Genomic DNA, 18,489 nt, shown 5'->3' on the forward strand with positions numbered 1-18,489 from the left:
CCTGTGAAATTTGGGTACCTGCTCCTCCCCCCCCCCCCCCCGCTCCCCAAAGGTGCCAATCCTTAATGGGTAGCGAGGGAAAAAGGCTTAAAGTGGAACTTTCATTTTTGGGTTGAGCTCCGCTTTAAGTGCATCCATGTAAACAGGGCCTAAATATTATGGTAATAGACTATTTACCTTAACTCTTTTGGATCAAATACAAGCTTGACATCGTTTACAATAGTTGGCAGATATTTCAGTGCAGCACCCTAAAAGAAATTGGTGAGAAATTAGTTTCAATAATATTAATGAAAGACCAACATTGACCACAAATATCTAAGTTTAGCACATGGCCATAATGCATTGCAGGAAAACAACTCTTACTGGTTTTCATTGTATACAAATAAAAATTAAAATAAGATACTGATGGAGCTTTTATTGAACAAAGAGAAACTGAAAATCAAACAAATTCAGCACTGAATTGTAAAAAATATGTAGCGCTTTACGTAGAGCAAAAAAAGCAACAGTTGCAAAGCAGGCTATTACATGGTATACAAGTAAAAAAATAAACATAATATATGTAAAAATTCAGAAGAAAAAATTAATTATCTGAACCCAAAGCCAAAAATTTAATACATTGCAGTATTCTTCTTTAGGCTGGCTTTCCAGTGTTGCAGGCAGTAGAAGCAGAGCATTCTGTAGCTATAGTCTCTCAGTGAAGCAGCCCAAAGATTACATGCAGGTCAACTACCATGTCCGTTTGTACTGAGCCTTTCAGTTGACACTGTCATACTCAACCGTTGAGATGGGGTGGGTGTTTGAATGATATCAGAAATGCATAGCAAATGTCCTGTTTTGAAGTTCATAGAAACTTGGCCTGAGCGAATAAAACCCTATATGGCCCTTATTTTAGCACTTTATTTGTATGCCAATATAGAGCCTCTAGAACAGTGGTTCTCAACCTGTGGGTTGCGACCCCTTTGGGGGTCGAACGACCCTTTCACAGGGGTCGCCTAAGACCATCGGAAAACACATTTCTGATGTGTAAAGAGCAGCTACTGTGTTGAAAGCAGCTACTCTGTTAAAAGCAGCTACTGTGTTAAAAGCAGCTACTGTGTTAAAAGCAGCTACTGTGCTGAAAGCAGCTACTGTGCTGAAAGCAGCAGTATTGGAGGTAAAACGACACTTCATGAATTATAATTACTGGGTAAATAATTTCATGGTTGGGGGTCACCACAACATGAGGAACTGTATAAAAGGGTCGCGGCATTAGGAAGCTTGAGAACCACTGCTCTAGAAGGAAAATATACAATCCTTCAGTCTATGAGAATGCACTACCAGCAGGTAAAATGCAAGTCACAAGAGTCAAACTGTTGTCAATCAATTTAAATGATCTTAGACGCGTCTCAAATTGACATCATACCATTGACACATAAAAATGGCACTGTTATATTTGCAGCAACTAAAAAGTTTACTGTAAATTCAAAAGTGACAAACATGTTGGCAACAGTCTGGTGTACAAGCAGTTTGTCAGGCCAACAAACAGATCTTTTTTTGTGGCCTGACAAAGGGTCTATTGCCCAAAACATTTCAGTTGCCAACATACACACAGAAGTCTACACACTCTTGTAAAAATGCCAGATTTTTGAACTGTAAAATAATCAGCCCAAGAAAAATCATGTCTGAATTTTTCTGCCCATGGTGAATCCTATGCAATTAAATAAAAAAAAAAAAAACAAATTGGGATCTTTAAAGGGGGGGGGGGATACAAATCAAAAACCTATAATAACATGGTTGCATAAATATACACACCCTTAAACTAATACTTTGTTGGAGCACCTTTTGAAAACATTCAGTCTTTTGGGATATGAGGTTAACAGCATGGCACATCTTGCCTTGGAAACCTCTGTCCACTCTTCTGTGCAAAAGCACTCCAAATCAAACTGGATTCAAGTCTAGGCTTTGGCTGGGCCATTCCAAAACTTTGATCTTATTCTGGTACTTAGAAAGCATCAGAGCTATCACATTGTTGGACGGTATCAGTCAGAATAAGTGTACAAAAAATTTCCAAGGCATTAGATAGATCAATAAAAAATATCTATAGCATTTTCTCATTCCAAAAAAATCTGACGGTCACCGTTTTTATTAAAAACTTTCTGTCATGCTTGCACTTACTATTCATAAAGAATATAGCAACTATCTGGTGAATAAATTAACTACAAACAAAATTACTAGGATATTAATAAATAAAATAAAATCGATGAGAAGTCACACTCGTAATAGCCCAGCAAGCTCAGAAATAGAATCACAAGACCCTTTAAATGCAGATAAAGTTGCTGCAGATATACTAATCTATAGCAGCTTTATCTGTATCTCAAAGGTCCTGTGATTCTATTGCTGAGGTTGCTGGACTATTACGAGTGTGACTTCTCATCGATTTGACTTTATTAATATTTCATTCCTGATGATTTTGTTTGTGATTTTGTTTGGAGCAAATTTGTTCACCAGGTAGTTGCTGTATTCTTTAATAAGTTTAAGGGTGGCCAAAAGTCTTTTAGTTGTGTGTTATTTGACCTATGTGAGGTCAAACTATTTAAGAATGTAGCTGCAAATTGTGTCTAACATTTTGTGCTGGGTGACTTTTAGAGGTTGTCCCATATATTCAGCTAGGAGAAGGGTTAATATTTGTTTTCAGCTTGTCCTTTATTAAATAAGAGTCAAAATAGTTTAAAAAAAATGATATTGTATAAATAAAGCGTCAAACAAATAAATAGCCAAAAAACCCATCTGGTGGCCCAGGCAAAGTGTGAAGCAACTCAATATGTTCCCTGTGCCATGAGCACTTCATGCAGCTAGACACCTGCATAGACTTTCACCAGAATGTTCACAACATTCTAGAAAGATCTAAATTGTTCCATCCCTGACAGGTTAATGAACCAATAAACCTATGACATAAAAATACTTAAAAGTAAAAAAAAAGATAATAATAGCATATACAAATTTAATTAAAAGCATCCATATCTGCACAATACATGACATATCTGCATGTCTATTGCTATATCATAGCTGCTTTTTGTAGGCTAAAGATGGCCAGTGTAAATATATTGCTTCCTGAGGTTAGATTACTGAACTGTAAAGCAGGCCTAGACAATGCACAATCAAATTCATGACGCCAATGCTGAACAATCAGCCATTTTGCCATCTTGTATTTAAATTAAAACTAGAATTATAAAAAACACGTATTAAAAGAAATTGGGAATGCAGTTATCACAGGGACAAGATGGTAAAAACAGGAATAAATATGTTTGTCAGACTTTCGAGCCATTTTCTACCCCCCAACTTGAAAAACTGCAGCTTAAAGCACACATAGATGTAGTCTTTTAAATGCTTACTTGCAGTGTTTTTCCTTTTCTTAAAAGAGGTTTTGTTCAATTGCAATGTGTTTTTAAACTTGCTAAAAAAATTGACTACTGCAAAAAGAATATTAATTCGCTAACACAGCCCTTTTCACAATATTCTCATTTTCTGAGATTGTGGATTTGGGGTTTTCATGAGCTGTAAGCCATAACCATCACAATTATGACAAATCACGGCTTGAACTATCTTGCTTTGCATGTAATGAGTCTATCTCATATATTAGTTTCACCTTTTAAGTTGCATTACTGAAAAAAAATGAACTTTTTCACGATATTCTAATTTTTCGAGTTTCACCTGTATATGCGTCTGTGGAAAAAATGACCTGGTTTGATCACCAAGGGTGTCCTGTTTCTCCAGGACAGCGCACAAGCTCGTACTGCTCACTGCACTACGTACACATTACAGCAACGTGGCTGGGAGGTATTGCCACATCCCCCTACAACCAGGACCTCGCTCCAAGTGACTTTGACCTGTTTGGACCCCTAAAAGAGTTCCTCAGAGGTCAGCATTTCAGCACTAATAACGACGTGAAGCAGGCTCTCCTAGGATGGTTCAGGCAAACTGACAAATCTTTCTATGCTAAAGCTTTCTAGGCATTAGTTAAACGCTGAGATAAGTGTATAAATGTAGCAGGAGAGTATGTCGACAAATAAAAGCAGTTTCCACTCGCTGAAATTTGTTCTTTTATTATAAAAAGTTCCCATATTTATTACAGGTACTTATAGATCGTCGTCAATTTACACTGCGCTTTATATATACATTGCACATTCACTTCAGTCCCTGCCCCAAGGGGCTTACAATCTAAGGCCCTGAACTCACATTCATACATACACATACTAGGGCAAATTTAGACAGGAGCCAATTAACCTACCAGCATGTCTTTGGAGTGTGGGAGGAATTTGGAGTACCCAGAGGAAACCCACGCAGGCACAGGGAGAACATGCAAACTCCATGCAGGCAGTGCCGTAGTTTGGATTCAAACGGGTGACCCTGGTGCTGCTATGTAGAACCACTTAGCCACTGTGCTGTCCACATCAGTGTTATGCTCTCAATACTGATAATTTTCAGCTCAGCCCTGTTCTTCCCCTTCCTCCCTCTTCCCCTTCTTTATTTCCCTCCTACTACCAACAGTTTCCCTCGGGGACTAAGCCACATCACTTTCTCTTTCCCTCACTCCAATCTCTATTTCCCTTTGTCCCAAGGTACCCCATCATACAACCTATGTTTATCCGCTCTGTGTCCTAAAGTTGGAAAGTGTTGGGTTGCTTCATACTATTACAAACTTAACAACAGCGTATTTCCCCAATACTTTACTTATCCAGTTACTTGTCATATGTACAATGCCTGTCACCTACTTATCCTGTTAGGATTGCTTGAAATTTGGTTAACTTTGTCCATGGTGGCTATTGAGCCTCATAGAATCTCCAGGCAGCAGTTTCTTTTCACTTTAGGTACACTATAAGTACACATCAGAGGTCTAGGACAAAAGGAGCCCTGGAGTAGTATCTAGGTATGCTTGGTATCAGTTGGGTCATTACTATAATACATTCCAATGTAAGCGCATAAGTAACCACACTTTAGATGTGCCTTGGTAGTATTGTGCAGCTTCCACATTTTCCAAAGTGTGCTAGATAAGCACCTATCAAGGGTAGACAACATTTTGGCTTATCAACGGCTTTGAGATGACCTTGCCAATTTTTACAGGCTCCAAATTAGTCAATGGGCAGAGCTATATATAACAAGTTTTCTATCAGAGTGATAAGAAATTTGGAGAATTCCATTAGTGCACTGCTGTGTGAAACGGAAACTAAAAGAAACACACAGAAACGGCTCTACAAACACAATACAGGAAACAAACTAAATAAAAACAGGCAACAAGATGCGAAAAGATGAATTGTGATGAAAACATTCAGCCACTTTTTTTCTTTAAAAAAAAAAATGAGCAATGAGAAGATTTAGAGCAGCAGTGAGGCTCCAGCACTAGGTGTGTAATATTAAATAACCTGTTTGATGGTATTGCTTTGTGTTTCTCCTTGCGGGTAGCATCTAATAGCACAGATCTGAGAGGGAGAGCTTTTGATGGGCGCGGATATCTCTTTCAGATGCCAATGCATGGCCATTAAACTCTCATGGGGTGCAATTTGGACTTGAGTTTGACGTCCCACAAAGACAAAGCTTGTTAGATTTGCAGTGTTGCTCTCCAGAGCCTCCCTAAAACTGTTACAATATTTATTTTCTTTCAGTAGTTCTATAATATAAAGAACAGATGAAGATATAACATTGCCAAGTAAGATATAGGCCTGTAAGAAATGCTTCTAACTAAAATATTTCTGTTACGCGAGATCAGTGAAGATGGTATCATACTGAAAAGCATCTGGGTTAACGTAGACTTAAGGAACAATCCCAGGCAGAAATATTCAATAATTCTTTTGGTTAATGATCTGACTAATCAGCTGACAGAATAAAAATTAGAATAGGTAGAAATTTTATTCACTCTCAGACTAGGATGATGTACAAAGATATCCAATTACAACACCCAACCGGTCACTGAAATACTCAAGTTCAGAAAAATGAAAGTAAAAAGTAGTCAGAGACTATAGACATATTTACTGGTATTCTGTTTGAATGGTGACAAAAGCAAATCATTGTGTTCTACGTTTCAAAATTTCAATAAAATGACTGAGTACAGTGTGGGGTGGTTCAACATTTTTTCAACTGTGTGGCTAACTGGATGGAGCTGATGTTTAAACAAACAGGCACACACTTTTATAGGAAAAAAAGATGCTGCAAAATTATATGTTACAGTCTAACAATCTCCTACAACAAAACAATTACAGCTAATATGCCAACAACACTTTAAGATATGACCATCACTGTAGACAAATGATGTACATACAGCTCTGAAGATCGAAACTTAGAGCTCATTCACACCGCATAATGTGTGCTGGTGTGTGACATGAAACTGCATTGCAATGTGTTATAACACCTCATGCTCAAAAAAATTAAAGGAACTTTAACTCTTCTGGAAAGGCTATCCACAAGGTTAAGAGCATGTCTGTAGGAATATTTGACCATCTTTACAGAAGTGCATTAGTGAGGTCATGTACAGATGTCGGATGATAAGTCCTGGCTCACAGTTTCTGCTCTAATTCATCTCAAAGGTGTTCTATTGGGTTGAGGTCAGGACTCTGTGCCGGCCAGTTAAGTTCCTCCACCCCAAACTCACTCATCCATGTCTTTAAGGACCTTGCTTAGTGTACTGGTGCGCAGTCATGTTGGAACAGGAAGGGGCCATCCCAAACTGTTTCCACGAAATTGGGAGCATGAAATTGTCCAAAATGTCTTGATATTCTGACATCTTAAGAGTTTCCTTCACTGGAACTAAGGGGCCAAGCCCAACCCATGGAAAATAACCCCCCACCATAATCCCTCCTCTACCAAACTTTACATTGGCACAATGCAGTCAGGCAAGTACTGTTCTCCTGGCAACTGCTAAACCCAGACACATCCATCAGATTGTCAGACAGAGAAGCATCATTCGTCACTCCAGAGAACATGTCGCCACTGTTCTAGAGTCCAGTAGCGGCATGCTTTACACCTCTGCATCTGACACTTTGCATTGCACTTGGTGATGTAAGGCTTGGATGCAGCTTCTCGGGCCATGGAAACCCATTCCATGAAGCTCTCTACGCACTGTTATGTTAATCTGAAGGTCACATGAAGTCAGGATGTCTTTAGCGACTGACTCTACAGACAGCTTGCGACTTATGTGCACGGTGTGCTTCAGCATGAGCTGACCCCGCTCTGTCATTTTACGTTGCCTACCACTTCGTGGCTGAATTGCTGTTGTTCCCAGTTGCTTCCACTTTGTTATACCACTTGCTTCCACTTTGTATACCACTAACTGTTGACTGTGGATTATTTAGTAGCAAAAACATTTCGCAGATGGACTTATTGCACAAGTGGCAACCTATCACGGTACCACACTTGAAATCACTAAGCTCCTGAGAGAGACCCATTCTTTCACAAATGTTTGTAGAAGCAGTCTGCATGCCTAGGTGCTTGATTTTATACACCTGTGGCCATGGAGGTGATTGGAACATGTGAATCCAATGATTTGGAGGGGTGTTCCAATACTTTTGGTAATATAGTGCGTGTATGCATGTGCCCACATGATTTTGTTGCACTGCGCAACAGGACAGCATGCTGGTGAATTACTAACCCTATACAAAGCAACTGGACTGATGTGAACAAGCCCTAAAGACAACTTTTTTTTAAAGATATTAGAAAGTCCTTTTCCTCACTGAAAGTGAGGAAAAATCCCAGGTCACTAGAAATGCAAGAGGTAATATTTAAATAGGGACACCTGTTCTGATGAGAACTATACAAGAGAGAATTTCTCTCTCTGATGAGATTTTCTCTCACTTCCTGTTGTGTCTACAGAACAGAAAGCGAAGGGAAATCTGAAAGATACACGGATGGCAAAAAAAACAAAAACAACAAATCGTGACCAAGGCCTTAGTCCTTCCCCTTCAAAATGAAGTTTTTGTATTTGCTATCAAATTGGAACATTCTACAAGTGCCATCATAGTTTACTTTAATTATTTTTTTTAAACAGCCAAACATTTATCCAATATCTGTTTTCTCATGGGTGAAAGTAACACTATGTTTAACATACAGTGGATATAAAAAGTCTACACACCCCTGTTAAAATGCCAGGTTTCTGTGATGTAAAAAAATGAGACAAAGATAAATCATTTCAGAACTTTTTCCACCTTGTGACTTATAAACTGTACAACTCAATTGAAAAACAAACTGCAATCTTTTAGTGGGGGGGGGGGGGGGGGAGTAAACAAACTAAAATAATATGGTTGCATAAGTGTGCACACCCTCTTAGAACTGGGGATGTAGCGGTGTTCAGAATTAAGCAATCAAAATCATGTTAAATAGGAGTCAGTACACACCTACCATCATTTAAAGTGCCTCTGATTAACCCCAAACAAAGTTCAGCTGTTCTAGTAGGTCTTTCCTGACATTTTCTTAGTCACATCCTACAGCAAAAGCCATGGTCCGCAGACAGCTTCCAAAGCATCAGAGGGATCTCATTGTTAAAAGGCATCAGTCAGGAGAATGGTACAAAAGAATTTCCAAGGCATTAGATATACCATGAAACACAGTGAAGACAGTCATCATCAAGTGGAGAAAATATGGCACAACAATGACATTACCAAAAACTGGACATCCCTCCAAAATTGATGAAAAGACAAGAAGAAAACTGGTCTGGAAGGCTGCAGGAGGCCTACAGCAACATTAAAGGAGCTGCAGGAATATCTGGCAAGTACTGGCTGTGTAGTACATGTGACAACAATCTCCTGTATTCTTCATATGTCTTGGCTATGGGGTAGAGTGGCAAGATGGAAGCCTTTTCTTACAAAGAAAAACATCCAAGCCCGGCTAAATTTTGCAAAACCGCATATGAAGTCTTCCAGAAGCATGTGGGAAAAGGTGTTAGGGTGTGCACACCTTTGCAACCATATTATTTTAGTTTGAAATATTTTAGATGGAGGGAATTAAAAATAGAAGTTTGTTGTTCAACTGAGTTGTACAATTTATAGGTTACATTAAAGGTTGAAAAAGTTCTGAAATTATTGTCTTTGTCTCATTTTTTTTTCACATCACAGAAAGTTGACATTTTCACAGGGGTGTGCAGACTTTTTTTTATATCCACTGTACGCTATTCTGCAAAAAGTTTTTTTTTCTTTAAAAAATAAATGTATTTATTAGAAGAAAAAGTTCAGTTTTTACAACTTTTATTTATTTGCCATAAAAGTGTGTCCCTTGCTACAGTCACTGTATTTAATACCTATTATAAAACACTGGGGTGAACCGCTCAGCAAATAAATTCACATATCACCTTCACTAGAACCAAGCAGAAGAAACATACTGAAACCTTAGTTCAAGGAGTAAAAATATAAAGCTAAGTGATATATGAATCTTGGAAGTAACTATAACACGAAGAACTGATATACTAAAACAATACATTAATTCAGAGAGTAATACAAGAGGATTAGGATCTCGATGCTGCAGAGCAGAAGCTATAAAATCAGTGAATTTGGATTTAGAATATGAATGGCTAAAACTTTATAAAAGAATGGAAATTCCAAAAACCTCAAATGTGAGATACTTAAAGGCTGGTTACATATATAGTATCTTGCGGAGTTGAAAAGGTAAACTACAGCTTCTATCTAACAATGTGGATATAATAGCTCTATCAAAATTACCTGATGCTTCTTGTAAATGCAAAGGTCAGTTTTTAAGGAAAAAAAAAAAAACTTACCAAAAGAACACGGCATACTGGCTTTTACAACGGACACAAATTGGTGTCACGTCCAGTAAACCCTAGCAACTGGAGCCAATTTCAACAGTCTACAGAACATTAAAGTGGTTATAAACCTTAAAAATGAAATGTGAACAAAGCATATCACTCTGTAGTGTGCACTTGTCTCTATCCAGAGCACTAAGTGTCATTTAAGCAGATGAAATGTGTCTGTTGCCCCACTCCTCTACTATCAACATGAGTCACTTCTGACAAGTTTTTCTGACATCAAGAAGAAAGTGGTGACAGGGAAGGGAGCTCCTGCAGATTGACAGTCTCAGCTTTTTTTCTGTGTGAAGGGGGATGTGTCCCTTCCCTCCAGTCAGGTATCAGATCTCTTCTCTCTGCAGTGTGTAATACTGCAGATAAACAGGTACAACTTATGTAATAGAATTTGTTTCATCTCTGTGTATCCACTAAGGCCAGTCACTTCATTTGATTTATGCAAGCGGTTTACAACCGCTTTAAGGGCCATGTTCACATTGTGTGTAGTTACCTGAATTTTTCCTGTTCACACCAGAATGCTATGTTTCGCTGCATTCCAGAGCTTTGCAATACTATGCAACATGTTTGCTTAATATTAGATATCCACGCAAGTCACCATACAGCAAGCACAGCACACTGCACTGCTGTGCAGGGACATGAACTGTCACCTTGTATAATTCATAATAAAGTTAAGCCAAAAAAAAAAAAGGGGTGTGTGGTGGGAGTAGTTGTGTGATGTAATAAAATACGCATCACACAGACCCCTGCCACATGGCTCGGCAGCTCAAAACACTAGTGCGTTTAGTGTGCGGGCAGCAGTGTTTTGGGCTAAAGGCTTGTCTAAACCAGGTACACTAGCAGCCTTGCCCAGGAGACTCAGCACAAGACAACACAAAGGTATTTGCTTCCTAAGGTGTCAGTTCACACTATTATATTGCAGTAGAGTGCGCAGAAAGAAAGCACTGCATGGAATATGGTTTTCAGTGCAGTAAATAGCAATGCAAACTATTGTATTGCAACACCACAGTGTGAATAGAACTTTATGAAATTACAATTTGACATTTCAATAAAGTTCAGACAAGAAAAAAAAGGTAAACAGTGTGGTGCACCAGGATCATGCAATCAGTGCAGCTCTCTGGTGTTAATGAGCCCTTAATGATAAATTCGTAGAAACTCTCCAACATGCTGCAAAATCTCGGAAGCAATAACATGCTCAAACCTGTCACATAACTTACAATAATGGGCTCATTTACAGTCAGTCTTATTAGCTAAAGAAGGCAGGCAAAAAATGTGGAGGAGAGAGATTAATATTTATGATGGATGTTGGCAGGTTCCATCACAAATTGCTTCTAATAACTCTTGAGATCTGAAAAGGCAACATCTTTGTGTATGAGTTTGCAGGTCTTCTCCCACCACCTACCTATTATGATTTACTAAGAACAGTGAAAGAAAACTTAAGACTGGATGTTAAAGGTTACTGCATTATTTTACATTTGTTATTTATCTTAAGACCGAAACAGAAAAGAATTTAAAACCACTCAGCGAACGGCTATCTAACAAACATTACAATTGTACTACGAAGAAATTCCAAATGGCCAAGGTAGCTGGATCTGCTTTTCAGATCTGAAATAGCTAGCTCTTACTTTGATAGTTCTACAAGATTTACAGGTTCAAGGCAAGTTCACACCACAATTCCTGTATTCTGGATGTGTTTCTGATACGTTCCCATGTTGCCCCCCTTCCCCCTTCATCTAAATTGAGGACATGTGCATTTTTGATGTGTTTTGCCCGTTCCAGACGTGTTCCATACAGTTAAGATGCAGCATGTTCTACTTTAATTGAGTGCACTGGAACACACTGCACTGATGTGAACTAGGGCCATTGGAATCCATGTTAAACACTGTCCATCAGTTTTTGATGCAAAATAAAAACACACTAGATTGCATCTGGCATGAACCAGCCCTAAACATGTCTTTTGATTGCCAGAAACAATTTGGTGAATTTCTATTTGTAATAGCATGAAGCCTATACTAGGTGTTTTTGGAAACACGACAAACAGACAAGAAAATGAGTTGTCCCCTGGTCAACTGACAGATAGATAGATAACTGACAAATGGAAGCAAGTCAGTATTGCTAGCCAATTTTTTTTTTGCTTGGGAGAGTGCATGTGATCAGCACAGAGCCAATCCGCACTGTCCAGACAGAGGGTCGGGGGTCCTGCAGCCTCATAGGACAGTCAGACGAGAATGAAAACTCCTCAAACAAACTTTAATCAGTGATTCCCTGGACACTGATAAAGCAACTGAGTCTGGTACCATATAAACACTGGTCGTACTGTTGGAAAAACAAACAATAAAAATTTGATTGAAAAGAAAGAAAAATTGATGGGCTAAAAGGGAGGCTATTTAAGTATTTCAAGTAAAATGAAATGTCTACCTGTCAAACAAGACCATCTGGCATTAAAAAACACTCTAGAGACCACACATTCTGTGCCTGCCTAGCGAAGACCTTATAACTATTAGTATCTCTTGGTTCTAACCTGTGGTTGCAGATAAACACTCCTGCACTCCTCCCAGAAACACTGAAACTCCTAAACATGGCTACAACTCACTGCAAAAAAGGAAGGATTAAATTGGTACACTTTTCTGCATTACTGGGGCAGTACAGTAGCTAAGTGGTTAGCACTTCTGCCTAGCAGCACTAGGGTCGTCAGCTCGAATCCCAAACCACAGCACTACCTGCCTGGAGTTTTCATGTTTTGTCTGTGCCTGAGGAAGTTTCCTCTGGGTACTCCGGTTTCCTCCCACACTCCAAAGGCATGCTGGTAGGTTAATTGACTCCTGTCTAAATTGGCCCTAGTATGTGTATGTATGAATATCAGTTTGGGACTTTAGATTGTAAGCACCTTGAGGGCAGGGACTGGTATGAATGTACAAAATGTAAAGCTCTGTGTAAATAGTCAGCGCTATATACTTAATTACTCCTAAAAATAAATAAATTACTGTTTTTAGATAGCATATGACCACCCCTAATAGAGCAATATAAAAAAGTTTGACTGTTCCAAAGGTCATCGGGGCTTACAACTGTTGATTTGTATTTGCAAGATCAGTAAGACCCGGCTTGTGTGTTTCCTGGAATTATTTTTCTCCTTGTTAGCTAATCACAGTCACTGAGAGATCTATCACATGTGTCCCGTAGTGTTAAATGGTTTAATCTGAACAAGCGACAATCTATCTGCATAGACCCTATACAAGATACAATAATAACAGTCACAGGCAAAAGAATTATTCACATGGGGGCTGAGAAATGCAGCCTTTCTACTGATCACAAATCTCAAAGGGCCTGATAACATGGTTATTTGACGGAACAGGAAGAAAATGAGAGAGATAAATCTAAAAAGAGCAGAAATAAAACAGTTTACTTAGTTCAAGACCTGCAGATGGTAATGTAGGTTAACAAAATTATAAGCAATGAAATTACACAGGGGGATATATATCCATTAAAGAGTAACTGCAGGCAGACTGCTAAATAGACTTTAGAATACATATATTTTTAACATTTCATCTGCCCAAGCATTTGCAAATAATTTCAGCCAGTCTCATCATTCACTCACATTAACAGGCAGGTGATACCCATTTCCCTGGCTTAGCACTGGAGCCTCCTGTGTTACCTCTCTGCCTCCAAGACCATGGACTATAAATCAGCATCATAACACCCCTGTCAAACGAACAAATGGGCGACCCACCTGGCAGAAAAGTGGAACCCGGAAGTAGTGGAGACATCTTCCTGGCTGAGCAGTGTGGTTGGGCAGTGGGAATAACAGGACTGAGCAAAGAGAATTACAGGAACTATATATGTACTTAAACTTTGCATGCAGCTGCCTGCTTCAAAATCCACCTTTAAGTGTTACTAAAACCACAGCAGTAAAGCATGCTTGTTATACTCACTGCGGAACCTAAGGGGCTAACCCTCTGCATTGTGTAAAAAGGCTATTTTATCCTGTGTTCTCTGATCCTCTACTTCTTCCACAGTCCCGAATCCATCTGCTGATAGAACATAGCCTTGGGCGCAAGCTGCACGTGCTTAGCTTGGTGTGTATTGCTGTTTTTTTTTTCCTTGGGAGAGTGCATGTGATCAGCACAGGGTCAATTAGCACTGTCCAGACAGAGGGTCAGGGGTCCTGCAGCCTCATAGGACAGTCAGAGGAGAATGAAAACTCCTCCAACAAACTTTAATTCGTTTTTTAGCAGTTTAAATTTACTAAAATAATTGCACTTCCATGTACTGTTGGGAGACCAGATAAAATGAATGTTGGGTTATGGGTTTACTAATGCTTTAACTATAAAGGGTACATATAGCCAAAAAAATATGTTTACCTTAGATAGGATAGTAAAGTATAAAAGCAATGTCAGCATTTTTTTTTTGGTTTTGTTTACTTTTTGTGGGAGCTATGTCATGGCAGAGATTCCCCTTCAGTTCCTGTCCCAGAGATGCAACAGGAAATAGAAAAAATATACAAAGTGAATAGAATTCCTATCTTATGGAATTGTTACCGGATTTGTCACTGATTATAGATTTTCCCCTCACCTCCTGCTCTGGTGGTATCCCTAGAATTTTCCCTCAATTTCAGTCCTAGTAACAATGGTCACCAGGACAAATAAAGAGGTGAATCTTCCACATGGGTACACGGCCACCAATTAAAGCCTGACATAGGCTCTAAACCTTCTGCAATATATCCTAAACTAAATAAGTCAAGAAATTGCCTTTGCATACACAAGATGTGAAATGGAAATGTGTGACATACTATGGGTTAGTGCCAGGTTCATCTAAGTGCTATTGCCTTTATATATTAGAAGCTTTTATTTCTTTTTACTATGCATACAAAGGTCAGTCCTGCTGTAAATTTCATATCCCAACATGATGATCGAACAAGGATCAAGTTCTTTAGAACTACCATAAACACTGGCAACTGCCAGTAATTTAGTTTTCATCTTACTTTAACAGGAAAATTAAAGGGGAACATGCCCCCAATGGGAAAAATGGACTAACAATCAGAGTCAGTCTGAATGTTATGATTCTATTTCAGAGTAATTTTGACTTTTCCCCCCGAGGAAGTGGATTATTTCCACAAAACATGTAGAGGAGTCAACATTATCCCCTATCAAGGGTGGAGCTGTAACAACCACAATTTATGTGACTTGTGAGAATATGCTGTTAAATCACCGCGATTTCAGAACAGCTTCATGTACCTGTCTGACCAAACAATTTTTTGTATACCAATAAAAATGTATTGCTTTTATGACTGTGTTGTCCTTTGGGTGCTAAGATAGTCCATTTCTCTCTTTGGGGGCATGTTACCCTTTAATTTTTCTATAGTAATATGGGATGATGGCACCCACATTTTTACAATGATGTTTACTAATATGAGGAGTGTCAGTTAATTCCTTTAACAGAACAAGCTGTCCAAACAAAATAGCAGTTAGAGGGTTGAAACATTTACACCCTGACATGGGTGCTTACAGTGATCATTTTTTATTCACATATGAAAATTCTTTATAACCCCCCCCCCCCCCCCCCAAAAACCGGTTTACTGTATCTACTTAAAAACAAGTTAGCTAGAGTTCAACCGCAATTTGTTAGGCTGGCCAGCAATTATACTATTTCCTTGTACAATTATCCTTTAGATTTAACAAAACTATATAATATGAGGTCAAATCTAAACACTTTCCACTTGTATCCAATCAGGCAGGCCCATGCACTACATATTTGAAGATAAATCTAAAGGAAATTGAATAAGAAAATTGTAAAATGTATGGCCAGCTTTAATCAAGTCTATCTAAATCTGCTAGTGCAGCCAAAGCTTGCCATATTTATATTTATTTCAGCAAAAAGCAAGGTGTATGAAGGAATCTTCCCCGCTGGGGCATTGTATTGTGACAGTGGAATTTTCCACCGTCAGAATACACTGATCAGCGGCTGCAGCTGCTGATTAAGAAAGAATTTCAACAAGCCTGTTTGAAAGAAGTCAATCTAACAATCGACTTCTATCGAACTGTGATGACAAACATAGATCAAGTATTGGCTGTTCCTTGCTGAACCCTCCAAATTTTGATCCATCTCTGGCCACCTCTGTGCCTGCTTTGCTACTTCATCTAGAATGCAGACCCCCTAAGACAGAAGTGTGTTACTTGCCATATCACCGGGTGAAAAAGTTAGGGAGAAAAGGAAAACTAATGCAGCCACCACATCTAAGGATTGGTAGGCTGCAATAGATTACTTTCTTGCTTGGGGTTCAATATTGCTTTAAATTTCAATATTTTTTAATCTGCAGCTGTTATTAATCTTGTAATCCTGTCTTGAAAGTCCTTTTCTGGAGGAACTTTCTGTTAGAGAGAGACAATGCTCCATCTCTGTCTCCCAGTTGTGCTCCTGCTGTGCCTCTCTGTCATGTGTTTCTGATGGAAAGTACAATTACAAGTAAACATGGTCCACTGTTGTCACCATCGGGAAACTCACTTGGAATGTAGAAAAAAGTGGCTGCAGTAAAAAAAATTCCATTCAGTTGCACCAAAGTAAAAAAAAAGAAGAAAACATGTATTTTAAAGCAAAAAAAGATAACTCTTTATAATGCACAGTAACATGTAGCAAACTAAATGTCATTCCATTAGGGTTTACATTTACTTTAAGCAATTGTGAAGCGTCGTTCAGAAAACTACACGCTGTGCCCTGGGGCAGAAGATCAATAAAATTTATGAAATAAAATAGGCTCCATTAGCACATTAAGGTCACAGTAATAAATAAAAGGATGTAACCCTCACAAGAGCATTCCTTTGTTTCATACGATGCTTGCCATAGGCCAAGGTCCCTTGTAAATACAACTTTAATTAATTGGTTATTTAATGGAAGTGGTGGATAAAAACGTTGACACCTAAGATCATCTACTTTGCTGACTCCTAAGATTAGTTGCCAAGGGAAGCACAACTGGAGAACAAGCTGAGCGATATCAAGACCGTTTTCTGGTATTGTAACATTCGGAGACTGCTTTGATCACCCTGTTGTAGAATATTAAAACTGGCTTAGCTGAATACTGTATTGAGAACAATTACCCCCTTTCACTTCTTATGGTTTGTTTCAAGAAGAAATACAAGTGGAAACATGGAACAGGAAAGCTCCAAGGTAAGCAGGGAAGGTGGAGTTACACGTGTTAGCATTTTGGACAGATGTTATATAAATTGAGCAATAGTTATTCAGAAACATGTTACAAAGGGAAATAATTCTTGGGATGTTTTATTACTTCAATTTTGTCAATATCTTCAACCTGTTATTTTTCTTTATTTTTCTATTTCTAGCATTTCATTAAGGCTACAGAAAGATAAGACAGGCCAGTAACTGGGACAACTAGACTGTAAATGGAAGCAAACAGTCCAGTTTTCAGGTAGAAAAATATTTGCAGGTTCCAATTTCACCTTCTTTTATTTGGATATCTATTCAGGCTTTCAAATTGGCTGAAAAAAAGCTGTTAACAGGACTCATCAGCTCAAGCTGTTTAAGTCTTAAGAGATCAGTCATCCCTTAAAAAACAGCTCAGTCAGACGTGTGATTCATTTAGTTTCCAGACGGAATTTCCATTATTCCGAAATTCTGATGTATCCAAATCACAAAAGTAGCGAATTTCAACGAGTCCGAAAAAAATAATGAAAACAACAAATTAATTTGTATGAATTTGTTTATTTCGGAAGACATAATGCGACAGTTTGTGGCTTTTGTTACTGTTTGAAGCATCCAAAATAACGTAACATAATAAAAGATCCAAATTGATTTGGATGAGAGCAGCATGGTAGTCTTTGGACAATCAGCTGTTTCTATTTGCAATAACATTTTTCATTATAAAAAAATGCACTACATATGGAATGGAAACATTAAAATAAATATGCAAAAATTAATTTTGTTTCATTCATTACTTTCGGGTGCACATGACTACAGTCAATATCGTCCAATCATCTTATTCCATTTCTCTTTGTGGATTGGACTAGCAGGGATGAGAGCGCATAAGTAATCTCCCAAAATAACAAATTAACATGTTTGATTTGAAACAACGAACATACAAAACAAATCCGAATAGATTTTATTTATTACAGGTACTCATATATAGTGTTGTCAGTTTACACAACGCTTTACATATATATTGTACATTCACATCAGTCCCTGCCCTCAAGGAGCCTACAATCTCAGGTCCCTAACTCACATTCATACATACACATACTAGGGCCAAATTTAGACAGGAGCCAACTATCCTACCAGCATGTCTTTGGCGTGTGGGAGGAAACCGAAGTACCCGGCAGAAACCTACGCAGGCACAGGGAGAACATGCAAACGCCAGGCAGGTAGTGCCGTGGTTGGAATTCGAACATTCTAACATAACGAATATGATGAAACAAAACGATTTACCTAACGAATGAACTTTTTTGTCAAGCACATCTCTAGCTGTGCTGTCGCAAGATATGCTACAGACTTCATGGGTCTCACTGTCCATGCTGGTGTGTGTGTGTGTGTGTGTGTGTGTGTGTGTGTGTGTGTGTGTGTGCGTGCGTGCGTGCGTGCGTGCGTGTATAAATAAAATCTCTATGCATTGCATATTCCATAATGGTGTATATTCCATGAAGGCTGTAGCCTATCTTGCCACCAGAGTTTTCCAATGCCAGGAGAAACCACTAGGTAGTTGTACTTTACAT

The 18,489-nt window shown here is 38.6% G+C and overlaps 1 protein-coding gene across 2 annotated transcripts in view; it reads right to left on the reverse strand.

Annotated features, from left to right (window-relative positions):
• DOCK1 (dedicator of cytokinesis 1) overlaps nucleotides 1–18,489 on the reverse strand; it is a 536,657-nt gene that overhangs the window by 319,862 nt on the left and 198,306 nt on the right. For both annotated transcript variants that reach the window (XM_089669568.1, XM_089669578.1), the window contains exon 24: nucleotides 178–248. In XM_089669568.1, the coding sequence (XP_089525694.1) occupies nucleotides 178–248 (71 nt within the window). The remainder of the gene's footprint in view (nucleotides 1–177; nucleotides 249–18,489) is intronic.

The sequence above is a fragment of the Staurois parvus genome, unplaced genomic scaffold (genome assembly GCF_062004578.1).
Source record: "Staurois parvus isolate SC_StPar_1 unplaced genomic scaffold, SC_StPar_1.0 ptg000009l, whole genome shotgun sequence".
NCBI lineage: Eukaryota > Metazoa > Chordata > Amphibia > Anura > Ranidae > Staurois > Staurois parvus.